We start from the raw sequence: 21679 nt of genomic DNA, 5'->3' as shown, positions 1-21679 counted from the left end.
AACACACTTGACAGGAGAATGAGCTTGCAGGGTGGGATATTAGGATGATTCATGTACGCACACTTGCAGGTGATCTGTGATTTATAAAGGGAACGTTGCTTTGTTTTATAAGTATTCATATGTTTTGGTGTATGCCATTTTTGGCTTTTGTGCTTACGTAGACTTTAAGTAAGGATCCTAGGCACAGTTTTATAAATGAGGCCCCAGAGCTGTCAACATTAGCTTACTTTATGACGGTTTCTTGCTTATTGTGTGTGTGTGTGTGTGTGTATGTTCATATATTGGGCTGATGTTTGTTTGATTGTGTTTTTAATGAACATTCTTAGTTTAAAAGTATTTTTAGTAAATATACTGAGGTTGTTTTATTGTTATTATCAATTTTCTTGTTTTTAGGGTGACTATTACCATCTGTCTAGGGACTACAGGTGAAAAATAGCCATTTGGCTAAATCTGGCATATTGGCTTAAATGTCTATTAATATGCATTGTCCCTGTAATAAATAAATAAATAAAATAAAAATCAGTGAATGTTTTTTGTGAGTCTCTAGTTTTTGCTAAAAGAAACTGTTCATTGATATTCAGAAAAATCCTCAAAGTCCTCCACAAACTTTTACTTTTCAGCATTTTCTATACATTTGACCCTTGCAGCAACTGATGAGATTCAGATTTTAAAACACAAAAGTGGTATGCACATCACATAAGCCCAAATTGGGGCCAGGTGCAGGACAACTAGATTTGCAATCAAATAATACAAAGTGAAGTCCGCACACTTAAAAGTACTGCTCCTAACAAGTGTTTATTTTCACTTCACTTTGTATTATGAGATTCAGATTTGAACAGCAATGACAACACTAAACATAATAGATGATGCACAAGACTGCGACATCAAATAATAAATGTATGATTTTAAAAATGAATAACTGATGTTCTAATTCATTAAAATAAACCAAATATTATAAACAAACCTTTAAATATCACAACTAAGTGACATAAAAAGTGAAACTTCACAAAACATAGAAAGCTCTTTAACCGATAAAATGGGTGGCTCTTAAAAGAGCCTTTGGGGTGTTGAAAGCTTCAACAGATTTATTTGGAGCTGGTGTACTTAGTGACGGCCTTTGTTCCCTCAGACACGGCGTGTTTGGCGAGTTCACCGGGCAGCAGCAGACGCACGGCGGTCTGGATCTCTCTCGATGTGATTGTGGAGCGCTTGTTGTAGTGAGCGAGACGAGAGGACTCACCGGCGATACGCTCGAAAATATCATTGACGAAAGAGTTCATGATCCCCATGGCCTTAGAAGAAATCCCGGTGTCAGGATGAACCTGCTTCAGGACCTTGTAGACGTAGATAGCATAGCTCTCCTTCCTGGATCTCTTGCGCTTCTTACCGCCCTTTACAGCGGTTTTAGTGACGGCCTTCTTGGACCCCTTCTTAGGTGCGGACTTCGCTGGCTCAGGCATGATTTCTCAAGACAGAACAACTAAGTGTGTAGCAATCGGCTCTGGGAAGCATTATTTATTCTCTGTGTATGCTAATTTTCAAAGACAACAGGCTCACCATGCTGATTGGGTGTCTTCTTTCGACAAATGCGACGAATGGATTTCATTGGTGTGGCTAAGACGTAGGAGAGCCAATCAGTGTCTTCAAATCGGCAGTCCCACCTAACGTTTGAAATGCCCTGTGTTTGAGTTTTGTTTTATTTTCCCGCTCAATTTTATATAAGCCAATTTCAAGTATTATGGGAAAACATTGCTGAAAATAGTCTAGTTCTGTTCTTCGTTTTGATTGAAGGAGTCTATTAATTTAAATGTAACATTAAAAAGACTAGTATGATATTTATGTTTGAAAGTAATACGACATACATTTATTTAGACCACAACTTCAGCATTTTAAAAAGCGTATTCATGTCATTAAAAATTAGAGATTGTTATTGAAGGTTCAAAAGTCTGAATAAAACATGAACGCTAACATAACGAACGCGAGCGGGGGACACAGTATACTAAAACCCATGAGAATGATAATTCAGTACGCCATTTACATTTAGCAGATGTCTTTTGCAAAAACGACCCACAAGATTAAGAACAAATAATCCGTTTGTCATAGCGAACAATAACACACGTGTTTATACTAAGTTACAAGCTTTCGCCAACCGTTATGACGCAATTTAATTTCAAGTAATACCACCAAAATCAGAATAGGACTCTTTGACTTGTCAAAAAACGGACACGTTTACTCTTTATGTGATAATGTGGGTGGCCCTTAAAAGAGCCGTTTGGGTTTGTGTGGCGTTTAGGAATTTAACCTCCGAAACCGTACAGAGTGCGACCCTGACGCTTCAGAGCATAGACGACATCCATGGCGGTGACGGTCTTTCTCTTGGCGTGTTCAGTGTAGGTGACGGCGTCACGAATAACGTTCTCCAAAAACACCTTCAGCACACCGCGGGTCTCCTCATAGATCAGACCGGAGATACGCTTGACTCCACCACGACGAGCGAGACGACGGATGGCGGGTTTGGTGATTCCCTGGATGTTATCACGCAGAACCTTGCGATGTCGCTTAGCGCCTCCTTTACCGAGTCCTTTACCACCTTTGCCTCTTCCTGACATGTTTTCAGTTTCTCGTAGCAATAATGCATAATGAAGTGGTGTGATACAGGACTTTACAGTTGCCTACAGGACCTGATGGAAACACACATAAATGAAGGCGGCACCAACAATGTGCTTTTACGTCACAGAAGGCACGACCCACCTCCAGTTCATATTATTTGGAAGCTGCCGTGCATTGTATCTTTTGTCGATCACTTTATTGGTTACGTAAAAATCATATTTTAAAATATGTATTTTGTTTATTTACAAATAGGTATTTTGCAAACACAACACAACATACAGCCATACATTACATAAAAAATGTGCTGTATTACAACTGCAGCAAAATACAATACCATTAAAATAATGACACAATTTTTAAAGGGGACATTTCACAAGACCTTTTAAGATGCCAAATAAATCTCTGGTTTCTCCAGAGTACGTGAAGTTTTAGCTCAAAATACCACATAGATCATTTATGATAACATGTTACAGTTTTTTACGATTGTTTACACACTAAAATGTAAATTTCCACACAGTTTGCAAAATTCTACTCCAATGAGCAAAACACCTCCACAGATTTGCACAACATTACACACACTGTTTGCTTCACCCTTTTTGCAAAACATTACACACAGTGATTTGTAAAACTCCACACACATTTTCACACCTTATACACAGATAAGGATTGTAAGGTTACTTCCTTGTCATTACAAAGCCCTGGATTGCCAATTACAACACCAATGAATGAACTGGATAGTCACATCCACCAAGTGTGGAAGCACATATGTGCAAATTTGAAAACGCAGCACTCAGTTGTGCTATAAAAGGAAACTTTAATACAAATGGAAAAACTAGAAGAAGAAGAAAAAGAAGAAAAGAAAGAAATGTAATTGGACACAGGGCAATCACCAATGTGCCAGGGCAGCGAGGGGGTAACATCACCCTTTGTGCTGCTACAACACAAAATGGGGTCCTCCACCACCATGCAAATATGGGATCCTATAATGCAATCTAGTACTTGCATTTCTTGACAGATTGCACAAGATTGTCACAGCATTACAGTTTTTCTGAATTGCTAAAACACATTTTTTGAAACCATCACTCATTTTCTCAAAACCTTAAACACAAATCCCAATTTTAAACAAAATTCACGGAACCCCTGACTCTTCTAGCAAAATCAAACAATTGCTTCAAAACCATTTCACTTGTACTCAAAATCAAACTAAGCTTTCAAATCATACACACATAAGTCTATAATATAAAACACTACAAGCATCCATTAGACACTACCTTAAAAAATGGAAAACACAACATCCAGGAGATCTGCTTACAGAAAAATACATGTTCATTGTATATAACAACACACTTGACAAATACTGTTAAAAATCTATATTACTGTAATCACACAAGTTTAGTTCAGTGAATATAGTGAACACTTTACTGTAAGTACTGCAAGTAATAGTAAGTTTTCAATATTACTGTAAGCAGCACTTGTATTTTGTAAAAAGTCAGCAATCCAACTGCAAATTTTGCCAATTGCATCGTCTCTGGTGTCCTTTTCTTCCTCATACTCTTCATCTGCCTCTCAGACTGTTTCCAGTCCAAACAATTGGTAAAAAATACCTTTAGATAAAAGTGTGTAGAATTTGAGTTGTTGTGTTTACTCGATGATAACGGTGTTTTAGTTGTGTTCAACTTTTGCCTGCCTGTGTTTAGCATTTATAAAACAAGTGCATTGCAGTGTGAAATGTGTGTTTTAGTGAGAAGTTTGTGTTTAGGGTTTTGCAAAAAGATTGCATGATTTGAAAAATGTGTTTAGGCCACTATGAATTTGGTTCAGAGATTGGGGTTTAGTGTTTTAGCAATTCAGAAAAACTATAAACCAAGTGGACCAGATGCGGTCATTTGGAACATTGGGCTGCTCTGGTCCAGAATTGGTTCCATGAGCACCCTGAATTTGAAGTCTTATACCTTCCCCCATTCTCCCCCTTCCTGAATCCAATAAAAGAGTTTTTTTTTCAGCATGGCGTGGAAGGTATATGACCTGTGGCCCTATTACCGTGTGCCCTTCATTCAGGCCATGAAGGAGGCCTGTGATCATATATAAGAAGCAGCTTCTGTGCAGGGGTGGATTCGTCACATGAGGCGATTCTTCCAAAGGTGCCTTCCCAATAAAGACATAGCCTGTGATGTGGATGAAATCTTATGGCCTGATGCAGCCAGACTGAGAGATGATGAGTAGTTACAGTATACTTGTTGCTTTTACAGTAGTTTTTCTTCATAGTCAAAGTGTATGTACTTCATGCATTATTTTTTTATTTCTCTTTATTACACGGCTCTCTGGAATGCTTGATTCTGATTGGTCAGTTGAGACATTTGCAGGTTCGTTCTTTTCAAATAATAACCGCTCCAAAATAATAACGCATAGCCGGACTACTTCCACGAGTAAAATCGCTCCGCGCCAATAAAGATCAATAAAGATTACTGTCTGTTTGGCGCCATCTTGTGACAAACACTCGACAACCACGACAAGACACAGAGAGCTTACTGAGACTGAACTTGACAAAATAGAGCATGACAGCTACAAAGCCAACACACAAAAAATACAGAATGGGCATTAAAACTTCTCAAAGACTGGCTAAAAGAGAAAAAATGGAGACAGACAAGTATGAAGCAGAGGATCTTAATAAGGTATTACGATCATTTAATGCATCTGTGCAAAGTTTCGCGGAAGGATAAACATGTTAATTTAAAACAAATATGCCAATAAAATGTTTCAAATTCATATTCATGTCAATGATGTAATAAGCGGGATAATGTAGAGGCAGCCGGTAGTTATTGGGAAATAAGCCCCTTCAGTGTGATACAAGACCCTCCGCTTCGCGTCGGGTCCTGATCACACTGTCGGGGCTTATTTCCCAATAACTACCGGCTGCCTCTACATTATCCCTTACATAGATGTTATTTGTTTCAATGATTACTGTTGGTTGATTACTGATTATGGTAAGAAATACTGTAAGTATTGATATAAATACTTGAAATAATCAGTCTGCAGCATCAGTGTTGTGCAGTGCTTGGTAAGTTTATAGTAGGCATATTTGGTACTTTCTCCCAATATCTCAAACTAATCATGAAGATTGTTTTCGGTTTGTCACAATTTTTTTTAAATCTAAATGATCCCTTACATAACAATGTCTGGACAAAAATCTAGCACATGCTATTTCCTAAAATAATTTTTTTACAAATGTGTTTTTTATTTATCACAGCAGTGTGAAACTGTCTGCAATAGTGTCTGATCATTGAGGCCTGTGTTTGTTCGATGAAAACTAAAAGCATTTTCACAAATATGTGTATATGTTTTGACTGAAGTGTGTATGTTTTGACTGAAATGTGTCATTTTGTAAACAATCTAGGAATTATGCAAATTGAGTGTGGTGTTTGGATAACTGTGATTATATTTTGAAAAAAATAACCCGGTTTTCAAAATTGCATGTAAACAATTGAAAAAAACTGTAACATAATACCAACCTATAACCATTATAACGAACATTTAATTTACATATGCATGCATCTTCACAGTAAATAACAATCAGTGAAAATAATTCCTTTAATACAGAGCGATAAGTGTGAACACTAGTTGAAGTTTACACGCCGTTTTCTAGTGGTTATAAACCCATGTTTTTAATTGAAGTTAGTCTTCTGTCATCACTTAAGTTTAGGAAATATAGAAAACAATATTTTGAAAGTATTGTGATAAATGATGAAGAAAATCTTTTGATAAATGATTGTAAGCACACAAGTGACATAACCCATTAAATTCCATCATAGTTTTATTCCTACTATGGAAGTCAATGGTCACTTTCTGCTGTGTGTTTACCATCATATCTCAAAATATTTTCTTTTGTGTTCATCAGAGAAAAAAAAAGAAATTCATACAAGTTTAGAACAACATGACGACGAGTAAATGATGACAGAATTTTCATTTTAAAGTGAACTATTCCGTTTAAGTAGATTTAATTTGTCCTGGCTAACAGTGTAGATTTATTTCTCTGTATGTCATTAGCAATAACCAATGTTAGGTAAAGAAAAGATACACAAAACAATTTATTTCAACAATTTTAATTGTTTTAACAGAGTTTAAATCATGTTCAATTTGTGCATTCTATGCAAACAACATCAAACAACAAAATGTCTGTCCAGATGGGGATGAAACCAGGAAACTTGTGCAATTACATGTTTGAATGCAGTACCTTTTGAGACAACATTAACAACTATAAACTGCTTTTAAAGGCTGGTCGTAGAATGAAGCGCTCGGATGAAAAAGAATAAACTGGTCCATAATCCAACTCGCACTCTTTCAAATGAAGAAGTAGATGCATGTTGCATGCTGCAAACACCAAACGTCTGTTATATTCTTCTTCTTCTTTCGGGTTTAATGGCGGTTGGCAACTCGACTGAAAGGTGCATTACCGCCACCTACTAGACTGGAGTGTGGGCATTAGAATGACATAAACGGAAGAGAGAAAAAAAAAATAATAATAATAATAATACTAATAATTACATAAATAAACCCTATCAAATTCTTTCACTTAACCCAGTATTTTTCAAAAATAAAATAAGTAAATTGTGTATTTTTCCAGATGTTTCCCCTAATAACAGCTCAAGTGTCATACTTTGTTCGTCTATATGTGTCTTTAATTCTACCCTATCTTCTTCATATTTTGTGCAGTCTAAAAGTATGTGTTTAACTGTCTCTTGTACATTACAATCAGTGCATAAACCAGTGGGATGTTTTCCTATTCTATACAATGTTGTGTTCAAACCAGTGTGACCTATTCTAAGACGTGAGACTAGCATCTCTTCCCTTGGGCTCCTGCCCTTCCTCATTCTTGTGGCTACTTGATTTTGTAAACTGTATAAATGACGTCCTGTATCAGCTGTGTTCCAATATTCCTGCCATATTTTAAGGGAATGTTGCTTTATGATGGTTTTGACCTCTACTCTACTTATAGGTACATGCATATCTATGATTTCATGGTTTGTAGAGTTTTTTGCCAGTATATCTACGGCTTCATACGTCTGTTATATGCTCGCCTTGTACTGCTATATGAGTCATGGCCATGTCTTCGCACGTGATTGGACGATGGCGAGAAGCTCGTCGGGCTCCTCCAATCACATGCGAGGTTATTGTTATAAGGAAGATCTCGCGAGACGTGCGCGCATACGTATGATATAAACAAGCGCGGTGTGCCTGAAGCTCTGTGTGATATCAACACGGTGTGCTGTCAGTTGAAAGATGGAAGTCCAAAGACTGAAGAAACGACCTCGGCGCTTCTGTGAACATTGCGACACTGAACTGTGTCATACACAGTATTTTGACCACAGAAAGCGCTATTTCAAAAACGGAGTTTGGGAGAAAAAAACCAAAAGGGCTTCGTCAGATAACGTTCAGAGCCTGCTGATATCCAGTCATGAACCCGCTGTGAGTGATGTACCGTCAATGTATAAAGACACGGAAGAAAACTTTACTGGAGTTAGAGAGATTGATGAAAGTGAAATGCACTCCGAGGATATGGCAGGACGGCGTCTAGCCTTCAGCTCCCCTTCATCTCCGCTGCATGGACGCGACCAACCCCTTTCATCCAGTCCGCTGACCGATGAGAGTAAACTGCTGAATGCTTTGAGTGGACTGTCTCGTCAGCTTGATCTGCTTACTTCCAATGTGAATGAGCAGTTTGCCGTAGTAAACTCCAGGTTGCTGTCCATGGAGGAGAGGTTGGCTGCTTTGGAATCGAAAAACTGTAACGTTACTGTGAAAGAAAAGAACTCCAAAAAGAGAAGACTGGTGCACAATCCCAATATTGCGGTAAGAATAATTGTATGTTTAAGCATATTTTTTAAGTACCCCCGGCTAAAAGTAACGTTAGCACAACCAGTGTGTGTTTTATAACTTAGTGTTTGTTGTCTTGTAATTTTCAGGAGGATGTACGGCGTCTCCATAACGCTGAGGCAAACTGCAGGCGCTATGAACCATAGCAAGGGTAACGTAACGTTACGATTTAAAGAAAATGTTTTTATTCTTGTATAAGGAAATAGATACGTTAATAGATCCGAGCTTAAACCCGCACATTTTGTTTTGACAGACTAACGCCGCCTCATAACGAAGCCGTGACCTCCTATTTGCTACAGTGGAAGTGCGCCACCATAGATCTCATGTCTGATGAGGAAGACGGCATTGTTGACGGGGTGTCTGGATTGTGCGGCCACCGCTCTCTCGCAGCCTGGAACTCTCCGAGCTCTGTGCCACGCTGCAATCCGGATTAGAGGCGATACCAAAGGAGGGCAACTCACCATATGCGCCTGCTAAAGTTATTTTTTCCCAACGTTTTAGTGTTTTTTTTTTTAACACTTTGAAATTTTTTTTTAGGGATCTTTCCCGAGTGTCTTGGGCACTTTTTGACGTGTTTGGAGGACAACATAAGAGACATTATGCTGCTTTGTACATAGTTGTGTGTTTATAAATAAAGCTCTTTGTTTTCTCTTATATATCTCGATGGTGTGAATAGTGTAGTTCATAGCACAATGACAGTCATATATAATAAATTATAACATAAATTATAAATTAATTATTGGGCTTTACATTTATAATGAGCCAGGGTGCCCGATACCCTTCCTCTTTGGAGTAACGGCCGACTTGAATTTGCTCAGTGCTGTGAAACAGGACTTTGCAGTTGCCTACAGGACCTGATGGAAACACACAGAAATAAAGGCGGAGTCAGCAATGTGCTTCTAGTTTGACCCACCTGTAATACTTCAAAGCTGCATTTATCATCACATATAAAAAAAAATTCGTTTACCAAATTATGATTTTTACACATGCAGCCATGCTTGTTAATAGTAAATGTGATGTTTTACAGATGCAGCAATGTTAACAAGATGTAAAACCAAATGTAAAGCGAGGATCTTCATTTTTTTGTGGTTTATCCCATTTTTAATAGGCACTTACGTATGGTAGTGTTAATAGATGCAATTTTCACGAAACGAATATTTGACCACTTTATACTAAAACTATAAATGCTTGACCATTACATTATGAGCTCGGGAATAATTAAACGGGTCTTATTTTCCGGCTGTACTCACATGTCATAACGTTTAAGTTGGTGGTTAAATAGTCAGTGGATTGTTGTGTTTATATGACCACTAAAAAGTTACTACAGATAAAATCAGGGGAAAAAAACTCCAAACTTGATAATTTGAGTCTTGAATCTAAAAACGAATGCTTCTTTTCATTACTTTTAATGATAGTTGTAAAGTTAATGTTTTTTTTTTTTTTCTTAAAACTATTCAGGAGTTAAAGTTTAGATTAAATGTCAAGAAATTCTCTCGTTCAGTGGAATTGTGGTGGCTCTTAAAAGAGCCTTTGTGTTGATGTGGGTGAAGTTTTCGCAGTTTAGGCGCGTTCTCCACGAATGCGGCGGGCCAGCTGGATGTCTTTGGGCATGATGGTGACCCTCTTGGCGTGGATGGCGCACAGGTTGGTGTCCTCAAACAGGCCGACCAAATAAGCTTCGCTGGACTCCTGCAGGGCCATGACGGCAGAGCTCTGGAAGCGCAGATCAGTCTTGAAGTCCTGGGCGATTTCTCTCACCAGACGCTGGAAAGGCAGCTTACGGATCAGCAGCTCAGTGGACTTCTGATAGCGGCGGATTTCTCTCAGCGCTACGGTACCGGGCCTGTAACGATGAGGCTTCTTCACACCGCCGGTGGCTGGGGCGCTCTTACGGGCAGCTTTAGTAGCGAGCTGCTTCCTGGGCGCTTTGCCTCCGGTGGATTTACGAGCGGTCTGCTTTGTCCTTGCCATGACTGAAGTCAAAACTCTTCCTCGTAGAAAAGTTAATTCAAAATTACGCTCAGCCAGCTTTTAAAGACAAGAAGACCACGAGCTCAGAGGGCGGAGACAGTAAACTGACATGTGATTGGCTAATGTGTGACGTTTACTGGCCATTGGCTCGTTTCAAACGAGCAGAAGCGGTTTGTTCCCGCTCGACATCCTTTGTTTAGTTTAATGCCACATTTAAGCAGCTATATTTAAATGTCATATGAAATTAATAATTTAAAATGTTCTGATAAAAAAATACTTTACATAAAAACGTAAAAAGCAAAAGAAATCACCAGTATGAAAGCGACCCTGACACAAATAATATAATCGCAATGTGATCTCAGACGTCCCTTAACACCATGTAAGTGTGCATTTTAGAGTCTATATATTATGTTAGGAACCTTTATATACAAAGAAACATTTATAAGACATCTATTTTTTTGTGATCAATTCTTTATTTATGTTATAACTATGATTATGAAGATGTAGGAGGTGACAACACCACCTTTACAAGAAGGAAAAATGTATAAGACATCTAAACTGTTAAATTAATAGTAAGTGATATTTTATAAAGACACTCTGTTCGGACTTAAATAGTTGGTTGCACTTTGGATGAACAAACCTGAAAAAAAAAACATTTTAATTCGATTTTATTACAGAAATCCGATTTCATAGCAGCTTTACAGAAAATATAATAAACACCACCAATATAAAGGGCACAATAGAAAAGAAAACTGATAGCATCCATGTAGCAAGAAATAGGACGTTCCCTGACCCCAGTTTGAAAACCCCTGCTTAAATCAACTCAAGCATGGATATTTCTAAAAGCATCTTGCTTCTCAAATGCTGTAACGTTATAACACGCATGCATAATCTATACAATAAAACGGGTTTCACTCTTTTATAGTTATAGTGGGTGGCTCTTAAAAGAGCCTTTGTGTCATTCTTGGTCAAACTAGGTTTACTTTGCCTTAGCGGGCTTCTCGGTCTTTTTTGGCAGCAACACAGCCTGAATGTTGGGCAACACACCGCCCTGAGCGATGGTCACGCCACCCAAGAGTTTGTTCAGCTCCTCGTCGTTACGCACTGCCAGCTGTAAGTGGCGGGGAATGATGCGAGTCTTCTTGTTGTCACGAGCGGCGTTTCCGGCCAACTCCAGGATCTCAGCAGTAAGATACTCGAGCACAGCGGCGAGATAAACTGGAGCTCCAGCACCAACGCGCTCTCCATAGTTACCCTTGCGAAGAAGTCTGTGAACACGGCCGACGGGAAACTGAAGCCCGGCTCTGGATGAACGAGTCTTAGCCTTTGCTCTGGCTTTACCACCGGTTTTACCTCTGCCGCTCATTTCGATTCGCTTATGTAATCACAAAAAGTTGTGACTCAAGGTTGTTGTTTCCAGTATTTAAGAGCTGCTTTATTTGCCTATTGGTTAAAGTCTGTGAAAACTTTAAACCAATCACTGAACTTCCCTCCAAATAACAAATCCCGCCCCCCTCTAGCTTTATGCCTGCCTTTGTTTTACAGTTGCCGCTTATATTCATATTTATACATTTGGCAGATGCTTTAATACAACTTACAGTTCATTATAATGTATACATTTATAGGTGTTTATCTGTATGTGTTGCCTGAGGAGAAATAAACTGTCAGAAACTGAGAGTTTACTAATACGTTTGTTTTTAGCACATTTAATAGCAAAGGTGGAAAGTAGTGAAGTATTTTTACTTTACTCGGGAACAAAATACTGTATCTGTAAATACAGTATCTGCACTGCAGTGTAATAATGCTTCAATAACTTTTACTTACATCTTTATACTCTACTGTCCTTCATAAATACAAAGCGTTTTTAACTTTAATACTAAAGCTGCATTTAAATCTAATGCTTTCTTATGGCAGAGACGCTGCAAAATCTTAGTGGCACTAAAGTACAACTTTTGGAGACTTCTTAGTAGAAGAACTATTTTATGAAGTATTGTTTGTTTTAATAAATCAGATAAATTCTGGAGTTTGACTGCAAAAAAATTACACACATTGAAACATTGCTCTTTAAAGGGCTGGTGGGTGGCTCTTAAAAGAGCCTTTTTAGTGGAAATAAATTTTTAGTGAAAATCTATTTCTTTTTGGGCGCTGCCTTTTTAGGCTTGGCTGCTTTGGGCTTTGCCGTCTTGGGTTTGGCAGCTTTCGCTTTCTTGGGGCTCTTCGCTGCTTTCTTAGGAGCCGCTGGCTTCTTTGCTTTCTTGGGGCTCTTTGTTGCCTTTTTAGCGGCGGTGGCGGCTGGTTTCTTCGCTGCCTTCTTGGGTGATTTCTTAGCGGCGGTCTTCTTTGTCGCTGCAGTCTTGGGCTTCTTGGCAGCGGCGGGTTTCTTGGCTGCGGGCTTCTTTGCTTTAGGAGCGGCTTTCTTCGCTGGTTTTGCCTTGGTCTCTGCCTGGTTTTTGTTCAGCTTAAAAGAGCCGGAAGCGCCGGTACCTTTGGTCTGGACCAGGGTGCCTTTAGTGACCAGGTTCTTGATGGCGATTTTGACGCGGGAGTTGTTCTTCTCCACGTCGTAGCCACCGGCGACGAGCGCTTTCTTCAGGGCAGCGAGAGAGACACCGCTCCTCTCCTTGGAAGCCGAAACAGCTTTGACGATGAGGTCACCCACGCTTGGTCCGGTTTTCTTTGCTTTGGCAGCGGATTTCTTCTTGGGCGCTTTGGCCGGCGCTGCGGCAACAGCTGGTGCGGTTTCTGCCATTTTCTCAGAGATAATCTGTATTATCAGAAAGTCAACACAAGATCAGGAATGCGAGCAGCAGAGAGAGCGCGCGGCAGTTTTATACAGCACACGAGAACCATATAGACTCAACCGGGACAGCTGAGTGTTTGTGCGCCTACACGAGTCGCTACGCGTGTGTTTTCTCCTCTAACTTTTACAACTAAAAAGGAGATGTAAAATACATGGGCGCGATGAAAACAGCGTAAACACAGAGCAGAGGTCCAGCGCTATGTCTTAAAACTAAAATCCGCAACGATTAAAAAAATATTTTGCCAATTTCAGATCAATTCCAAGACCAACATCAGCCACCGGATAAGCCACGTTTGTTTCTCATGTGATTTTTATATTTTACATTTAATTAAAGGTTAAACGCGTCTTCAGTATTTGTAGCAGACACTTGGAAAATTATTTTCATTACATGAACAACATTAAAGGACTTGTGAATTGTTATATATAGTAGTTATTCTGGACACCTTGAAGCACACGCATCACCCAGATGCTTCCTGTTCATTTGTGACTTCATCTCTGATTCGGAGCTAAAACTTTTTTTCTTGCTTTTGTGTGTGCATTTGTTATTTGATGCTGATTCATGTTTTTCAGAGCCGTATACCCTCATTGGAAAGTTATTTTATGATCTATCTATCATACTGTGTGTCGTTTTTCTATCTTCCTCACAAACTGTTGAAACCTGTTGAGGATTTTTCATCCAGTATAAACCATCAATCAAATCAGTGCTGACATACAGTATGTCTGAATTGTCTGTTACGGATTATGCAATGATACTCATAAAAATAAAATTTTATACTTTTATGAAAAAAACTTTAAAGACTTAAATACAAAATAAAGCCATAATAAAACTGTACACAAGTATTAATATCACAACCTCTCTCTCCTCAATCGGTTATTTTTATCAGTACTGTTACCAAGAGGTCAACTTTTTTACATATTATATCAAAACTTTAGCAATAATATATTTAATTAGTCTGAATAATACAATGTTATCTATTATCAAAGCTCACAAGTTGGCTGTTGATTTGTGTTATCAAAATACAAACCATGCCTTTTAACATTAATTAAAGTTTTAATAGATTTTTTAAATAATAAAACATTTACTGACAACATTTCCAAAAACATGACCAAAAAATAGGATATTATAAAAACATAGCATAAAACGACAGAGGGTAGTACTTTTGGAATAAACCTAATACTGTAAGTTGTTAGTATTTAGTGGGAATATTTACAGCATATTTACTGGGAGTTTTTACTACATTGGTTGCAGTTTTTCAATCTTCCAGTCCATAGTTTTCATGTGTCGTCATGCACTTAGGGCACCTTAAGTCCCCTGATGAGTAAAAGAGCGCTATCTGCCATTGACTGCAGGTTAGGAAGACAGTGATTTCTTTAGTTTAGCCTAAAAACTGAATAGTTGTTGTGCAATAAAATTAACTAAGCGACGAGGAGACAGTCCCGGGCTGTGCTTCTACAGAATGCCATCAAATATGAAAACCCAGAAAGGAAAATTAGTGAATTTTGTCTCATAAACCTATGTGCCTCTTTCACCAGCGGGTGTGCATTATTTTCATAGATTTTCATAGATTCAGAGAAAAATTAATCAACACCTGTGGAACATTTCTCAACCAATCAGAATAAAGCATTCAGAGAGATGTTGGTTTTGCCGGTTGCTGAAGAATAACATCTGTGATTGATCACAACGTGCTTAAGCCGCCACTTTACAGAAAAATAAGTGAACATTGTCCCAGTGTCAAGTGAGCAAGCACTCATTTTTGCATTGCATTGTGGGAATTGTCATTTTGTAATTGAAACAGCCATTTAAATGGCCGACTCCCTGATCAGTTCCCTGACTACTGAAAATGGAGCTGATTGAGATGCAGTGTGCATCCCAATTTGAAGGTTGTATCCTTTGAAGGACGTGTACTTTGAAGACGAGACTCGGTCTTCGGTCGCTGCATCAACTGCTGGCCCCACCCACCGCTCCTGTCAGCATGACGCAGCAACAGAGACGTTTCAGACTTTTAAAACTTAATATGGAGCAAGATTTTTTTATTTTAGAGAATATGAGAAATTGCATTCACATATTTTATTGCCAAAGAAACAGATGCAACTGCAACACCAATAAATGTATTTAAATGAAGATGTTTTTAAGGAGAATTAACAAAGGTAACTGCTGTTCATTAGTGGAAATGGCTACTTAGTAAATGTAGGGATGTATAAATTTAATAAATATAATAAATAAATAAATATAAGTCTAGTGGTAATGCAGCTCACAGTACAAATAATTCAGCACCAATACAAAAGTTTAAAGAAATTCATTAAAAATAAAAATGTGAATAACAGGTTAAACAAAATATAAAAACTACCAAAGGTAGTGGACTTTTTTATTATTATGATGTAATCAGCTGACATCTCCAGCCAATGATTATTAAGCTGTGTCATCAGCAAGTATTCGGTGGAGAGCAACTGCGCTTGTAAGTTAAATTAATAACTTTACTTTTAATAACTTTTAAATAAATGATTATTAAATATTTTAGTAGTAAAATGTTGCACATTTCATTGTTGCAATCATTGTTGTGTATTTTGTAAAACATTTGCAACTGCTTTTATCACATAATTAGAAACAACAGTAATTGTGTAGTTTATTCAGGGACTACTAAATAAACAAACTTTTGCAAAAAAAATCTGCATTGACAAAACAAAAGTTTTATACAGGAACAAAGAAGTCTGCTTCTGAAAGTTTCAGATAAGTGTAAATTATAAACCCTTAAGTTCAGTAAATATTCATTTCAGAGTGTTTATGTGTTTTATTTAACGATATATCCTGTTAAGAACTGAGGTAGGTGAAGCCTTCTAACAGTGACATAAAGCATTGTTAGCACCGCCTTTATTGTGTGTTTCCATCAGGTCCTGTAGGCAACTGTAAAGTCCTGTTTCACAGGACTCCATTACGCATTTTTGCTACGAGAAATTGAAATCATGTCTGGAAGAGGCAAAGGCGGGAAAGGACTCGGTAAAGGAGGCGCTAAGCGTCATCGCAAGGTTTTGCGTGACAACATCCAGGGAATCACCAAACCCGCCATCCGTCGTCTCGCTCGCCGTGGTGGAGTCAAGCGTATCTCCGGTCTGATCTATGAGGAGACTCGCGGTGTGCTGAAGGTGTTTTTGGAGAACGTTATTCGTGACGCCGTCACCTACACTGAACACGCCAAGAGAAAGACCGTCACCGCCATGGATGTCGTCTATGCTCTGAAGCGTCAGGGTCGCACTCTGTACGGTTTCGGCGGTTAATAGCCTAAACACCACACAAACGGCTCTTTTAAGAGCCACCCATCTTCTCATATAAAGAGTTGAAGTTTACATTGCTTTCTTGCAAGTTATCAAAATATTTTATACAGATCAGGGTGTACAGATGAACTGGCTGTTTTAGCTTTCCAATGTATCTTAAGCTACACATTGGTCGTTTCGTTGCGCTTTCATGACAATGATGTATACACAGAATTAAAATTTTTATGAGTCTACTACTGATAAAACGCCTGATTCAAATGATCAGCTCCTTCCAAAATGGTTAACATGTCTCCCTAACAAGCTGATGAGTTAAATCAGGTGTGTTAAAAAAAGAAGACATAACATTTTTTGGGAGGGAGTGCGCGAGGACCAGGATTGGGAAGCACTGACCTAAGGCCTATATCAAACTGTCAAATATCATAAATGTTTAAAAAAAGCTGTGCTCAAATTAATGTCCATACATGCTTTAAATCGCAAACGTAATTAGAGATGATGCTTTATTGGTTAAATAAACGCTTTTGTGCAAAACAAACATGTTTTTAGAGAACCAGTTATATTTCAAAGATACTGTATTTTAAAAAAATAAGCGGGAAAGTTAAACTTCCCTGAGGCTATGGGTGGCCATGAGGCCATGGGTGGGGTTACATTTTAGATACTTTGATTGGCTCGCTTAGTTTACAACTACTCCAATGAAATCCATTCGTCTTCTTTGTCCAATCACATCCCGCAATCATAATGTACGTCTATGGTCTCTGAAAATTAGCATGGGCAGTGTATATATGCTTCTTCACACACGCAAAATCTCATTCATTGTGTCACTGTAACAGAGTGATCATGCCTGAACCAGCGAAGTCTGCACCTAAGAAGGGATCTAAGAAGGCCGTTGCTAAAACCGCCGGAAAGGGCGGCAAGAAGCGTAAGCGGTCCAGGAAGGAGAGCTATGCTATCTACGTCTACAAGGTCCTGAAGCAGGTTCATCCTGACACCGGGATTTCCTCTAAGGCCATGGGGATTATGAACTCTTTCGTCAATGATATTTTCGAGCGTATCGCCGGTGAGTCCTCTCGTCTCGCTCACTACAACAAGCGCTCCACCATCACATCGAGAGAGATCCAGACCGCCGTGCGTCTGCTGCTGCCCGGTGAACTCGCCAAACACGCCGTGTCTGAGGGAACAAAGGCCGTCACCAAATACACCAGCTCCAAATAAATCCGTTGAAACTTTCAACACCCCAAAGGCTCTTTTAAGAGCCACCAACTTTAACGGTTAAAGAGCTTTCTATTATTTTAGTTTCACATTATCCGGCAGCAACTACACCGAAACGAACTAATTTTCATTGTTTATGCTGCTCCATTGCCTTAATTACCACAAAGTAAACCCACTGTACATTCTCATTTAACCAAATACAAAAAGATGTAAATGTTTGTCTTATATTTAACATTTAAAATAAATGTCTTCTGTTTTTAACACCATTTATGAAAACATCTTGACATGACAGGAATTGATACTTTCTCATGTAAGGCTATAAAATTGATTATAAATACTTTGAGATGACATGTTAGGGTTCAAACCCTTAAAATGCATTCAATTCCAAATCAAAGCATTAACAAAAATATCAGGTCTCTTGTTCTTTTAAATGAAAGCAAAGAATTTTAAACTGTTTAAAATGATAGCAGTGTCGACATTTTTCTCCTTAGATACTTTAATTTCTTAAGATTTCATTTCACTTTAAACTATTAGTGATATTTAGTTGCATAACCATTGTTGTTGCAACTGCTGCACATCTGTGTCAAATCGAGTCAATCAACTTCTGGCCTAGAAACAGAGATTTCAGCACAGGATCCACAGTTCCTGTCAATTTTTTTATTTCACCCCACAAGTTTTCAATGGGTTAGTGTTGTAAACCTTTTTAGCAAAGACCAGAAGACTTGGATTTCCTCGAGCAGCAGTCTTTATTGCAGAAAGCAATCTTCAAATCAGAGCATAGAGCCCTGGGTCACCAAGTCTGACTTACAGTAGCCCTACATTGTTTTCCATTTAGTGCAATGGCCACTAAAAATGTGTAAAATGCAAAGCACTCAACTTTAAACAAAGCATTGAAAAGAAGTAATCCTGCCACCCCAATCGTGGAGTCTCACCAACCCTTAATCGCATCAATTACACTCTCACTCAGACCATTTAATTATCATAGAAATGAGTTCACACCATAGGCTTGCCATTCACTTATGACTCAGACCCTTGGTCAGCAAATGGCCACCAACTGAAACAATAGAACAAAAGGTAACAGGGCCTCAGTTATCTGGTTTATTTCTTTCATATTAAGATGAGACAGGAACTTGTTAAGTATTCTGATGTATTTAAACTGATGCATGTTCCATTGTATATTATAATTAGGCCCAACACTGTAGTATGAAAAACATCCCAATACCATGATTTTTGTCTTTACATTATTGTGGCTTAAATTCAGTCCCAGGGGTCACATGAGGTTCTTTCAATAACCACTAGACCCCAAAAGAGCAAATTTACTCTCATCAGATCAAAAATGTTACACGTTTCTTCGGTACAGTTGATGTGATTCTGCTCATGACTTTTATTTAACAATGCTGCTTTATGGGAGATTCTTTCAAACCGCTTAGCTTCAATCAGATGTCTTCTGACTGTCACAGATCATTTTATATAATCTTTGATGATCTTTCTAGAAACATGAAAGGCTGAATATTTGCCATTCTGACTATTCTTCAGTCTGTTTTAACTGAAGTAGATTTTATTTCCATGTGCTTTGAGATTTGGTTGCCATTCTTAAGTTTTTTAAATCATTTTAGCAGAGATTCTTAAACTTTGCATCATTTCTTTATACTTTTTCCCTTCTCAAATAAATTTTTTTTATCAATTATGTTTTCACATAGGTCCTTTTTTCTAACTTCACACTGCTATTATTTTGATCACACCACTTTCAATAAATACGTCTAACGCCAACTCATAATGGCCATATTAAGTAGAGTGGTTATCATTACCATAATGTAAAATTTAGATATTTTTTTAATAATATTTAACAAAGTAGATGGTAAGAGGATTTCTCAAAATAACTGATTTATATGCTTTAAGGTAGTAAAATCGTATAGCTTTTTCATAGAAGTTTTTATGAGGATCATTTCATAATCTGTTGCAAACAATTCAGACTGTATGTGAGTGCTGATTTTATTAATCATTTAAACTGGATTAAAAAGATATCCAACAGGTTTTTAATAGTTGAATAGTTATTAGTAGTAATACTGTAATAGAATAGTTTAATAGTTAACCCTAACACTGATTGATCTTTTAAATGAGTTTCTAAGGAAGATAGAAAAACTGCACACAGTATGACAGATCATACAATGAAGGTTTATGCCTTTGAAAAACTTTATTTCATAAATTGTGTATGCACATCAGCATTTCAGCACTATGTTATGGTTTGAATGCTTTAAGAAATTTTAATTCATCTTCCTTCAAACACGTTCACGATACAAACAGTGTTTGTAAAAAAAGTTTTAACTCCAAATCAGAGATGAAGTCACAAATGAACAGGAAGCCTCTGGATGATGCGTGTGCTTCAAGGTGTCCAGAATAACTACTATATATAACAATTCACAAGTCCTTTAATGATGTTCATGTAATGAAAATAATTTTCCAAGTGTCTGCTACAAATACTGAAGACGCGTTTAACCTTTAATTAAATGTAAAATACAAAAATCACATGAGAAACAAACGCGGCTTTATCCTTTGGCAGATGTTGGTGGTGGATTTGATCTAAAGTTGGCAAAATATTTTTTAAATCGTGGCGTATTTTAGTTTTAAGATATAGCGCTGGACCTCTGCTCTGTGTTTACGCTGTTTTCATCGCGCCCATGTATTTTATATGTCAGTTTTTGTTGTAAAAGTTAGAGGAGAAAACACATGCGTAGCGGCTCGTGTAGGCGCACAAACACTCAGCTGTCCCGGTTGAGTCTATATGGTTCTCATGTGCTGTATAAAACTGCCGCGCGCTCTGCTGCTCGCATTACTGATCTTGTGTTGACTTTCTGATAATACAGATTATCTCTGAGAAAATGGCAGAAACCGCACCAGCTGTTGCCGCCGCACCGGCCAAAGCGCCCAAAAAGAAATCCGCTGCAAAAGCCAAGAAAACCGGACCAAGCGTGGGTGACCTCATCGTCAAAGCTGTTTCGGCTTCCAAGGAGAGGAGCGGTGTCTCTCTCGCCGCCCTGAAGAAAGCGCTCGCTGCCGGTGGTTACGACGTGGAGAAGAAAAACGCCCGCGTCAAGATCGCCATCAAGAACTTGGTGACTAAAGGCACTCTGGTCCAGACCAAAGGTACCGGCGCTTCCGGCTCTTTTAAGCTGAACAAAAAGCAGACAGAGACCAAGGCAAAACCAGCGAAGAAGCCCGCTCCTAAAGCAAAGAAGCCCGCAGCCAAGAAACCCGCCGCTGCCAAGAAGCCCAAGACTGCAGCGACAAAGAAGACCGCCGCTAAGAAATCACCCAAGAAAGCAGCGAAGAAACCAGCCGCCACCGCCGCTAAAAAGGCAACAAAGAGCCCCAAGAAAGCAAAGAAGCCAGCGGCTCCTAAGAAAGCAGCGAAGAGCCCCAAGAAAGCGAAAGCTGCCAAACCCAAGACGGCAAAGCCCAAAGCAGCTAAGCCTAAAAAGGCAGCGCCCAAAAAGAAATAGATTTTCACTAAAAATTTATTTCCACTAAAAAGGCTCTTTTAAGAGCCACCCACCAGCCCTTTAAAGAGCAATGTTTCAATGTATGTAATTTTTTTGCAGTTAAACTCCAGAATTTATCTCATTTATTAAAACAATCAATACTTCATAAAATAGTTCTTCTACTAAGAAGTCTCTGAAAGTTTTACTTTTGTGCCACGCAGAGCGTATCTGCCATAAGAAACCATTAGATTTTTAATGTAACTTTGGTATTAAAGTTTAAAACACTTTGTATTTATGAAGGACAGTAGAGTATAAAGATGTAAGTAAAAGTCATTGCAGCATAATAACACAACAGTAAACAGCCGTACAGATACTTTAGTAGCAATACAGGATTTTGTTCCCGAGTAAAGTAAAAATACTTCACTACTTTCCACCTTTGCTTTTAAACCTGCTTACGACAAAAACAAATGTA

At 38.4% G+C, this 21679-nt stretch overlaps 9 protein-coding genes across 9 annotated transcripts; 4 read left to right on the top strand and 5 right to left on the bottom strand.

Annotated features, from left to right (window-relative positions):
• Positions 1–1085: 1085 nt before the first annotated feature.
• LOC135781073 (histone H2B-like) lies at positions 1086–1460 on the bottom strand. The gene has a single exon (XM_065291388.1). The coding sequence runs from the start codon at positions 1458–1460 to the stop codon at positions 1086–1088; it is 375 nt and encodes a 124-aa protein (XP_065147460.1).
• Positions 1461–2186: 726 nt separating this feature from the next.
• On the bottom strand, positions 2187–2609 carry LOC135780821 (histone H4). Its single transcript, XM_065291095.2, has one exon. It carries the CDS (start codon positions 2607–2609, stop codon positions 2298–2300), a length of 312 nt encoding a protein of 103 aa, XP_065147167.1. The 3' UTR covers positions 2187–2297.
• Positions 2610–7793: 5184 nt separating this feature from the next.
• Positions 7794–9327, top strand: LOC135787887 (uncharacterized). The gene is made up of 3 exons (XM_065297811.2): positions 7794–8457; positions 8571–8632; positions 8735–9327. The coding sequence occupies exons 1-2, from the start codon at positions 7888–7890 to the stop codon at positions 8625–8627; spliced, it is 627 nt and encodes a 208-aa protein (XP_065153883.2). The 5' UTR covers positions 7794–7887; the 3' UTR covers positions 8628–8632; positions 8735–9327.
• Positions 9328–9970: 643 nt separating this feature from the next.
• LOC135781037 (histone H3) lies at positions 9971–10464 on the bottom strand. Its single transcript, XM_065291350.2, has one exon. The coding sequence runs from the start codon at positions 10450–10452 to the stop codon at positions 10042–10044; it is 411 nt and encodes a 136-aa protein (XP_065147422.1). The 5' UTR covers positions 10453–10464; the 3' UTR covers positions 9971–10041.
• A 789-nt stretch (positions 10465–11253) lies between these two features.
• On the bottom strand, positions 11254–11818 carry LOC135781053 (histone H2A-like). Its single transcript, XM_065291367.2, has one exon. It carries the CDS (start codon positions 11816–11818, stop codon positions 11432–11434), a length of 387 nt encoding a protein of 128 aa, XP_065147439.1. The 3' UTR covers positions 11254–11431.
• Positions 11819–12580: 762 nt separating this feature from the next.
• Positions 12581–13207, bottom strand: LOC135781083 (histone H1-like). Its single transcript, XM_065291395.1, has one exon. It carries the CDS (start codon positions 13199–13201, stop codon positions 12581–12583), a length of 621 nt encoding a protein of 206 aa, XP_065147467.1. The 5' UTR covers positions 13202–13207.
• Positions 13208–16213: 3006 nt separating this feature from the next.
• LOC135781018 (histone H4) lies at positions 16214–16525 on the top strand. Its single transcript, XM_073813245.1, has one exon. The coding sequence runs from the start codon at positions 16214–16216 to the stop codon at positions 16523–16525; it is 312 nt and encodes a 103-aa protein (XP_073669346.1).
• Positions 16526–17350: 825 nt separating this feature from the next.
• LOC135781089 (histone H2B-like) lies at positions 17351–17731 on the top strand. The gene has a single exon (XM_065291399.1). It carries the CDS (start codon positions 17357–17359, stop codon positions 17729–17731), a length of 375 nt encoding a protein of 124 aa, XP_065147471.1. The 5' UTR covers positions 17351–17356.
• A 2761-nt stretch (positions 17732–20492) lies between these two features.
• Positions 20493–21228, top strand: LOC135781084 (histone H1-like). The gene has a single exon (XM_065291397.2). The coding sequence runs from the start codon at positions 20608–20610 to the stop codon at positions 21226–21228; it is 621 nt and encodes a 206-aa protein (XP_065147469.1). The 5' UTR covers positions 20493–20607.
• Positions 21229–21679: the final 451 nt, after the last annotated feature.

This window comes from Paramisgurnus dabryanus, chromosome 23 (genome assembly GCF_030506205.2).
Source record: "Paramisgurnus dabryanus chromosome 23, PD_genome_1.1, whole genome shotgun sequence".
In the NCBI taxonomy this organism is placed as follows: Eukaryota; Metazoa; Chordata; class Actinopteri; order Cypriniformes; family Cobitidae; genus Paramisgurnus; species Paramisgurnus dabryanus.
This window is presented reverse-complemented; position numbering and strand designations above follow the sequence as displayed.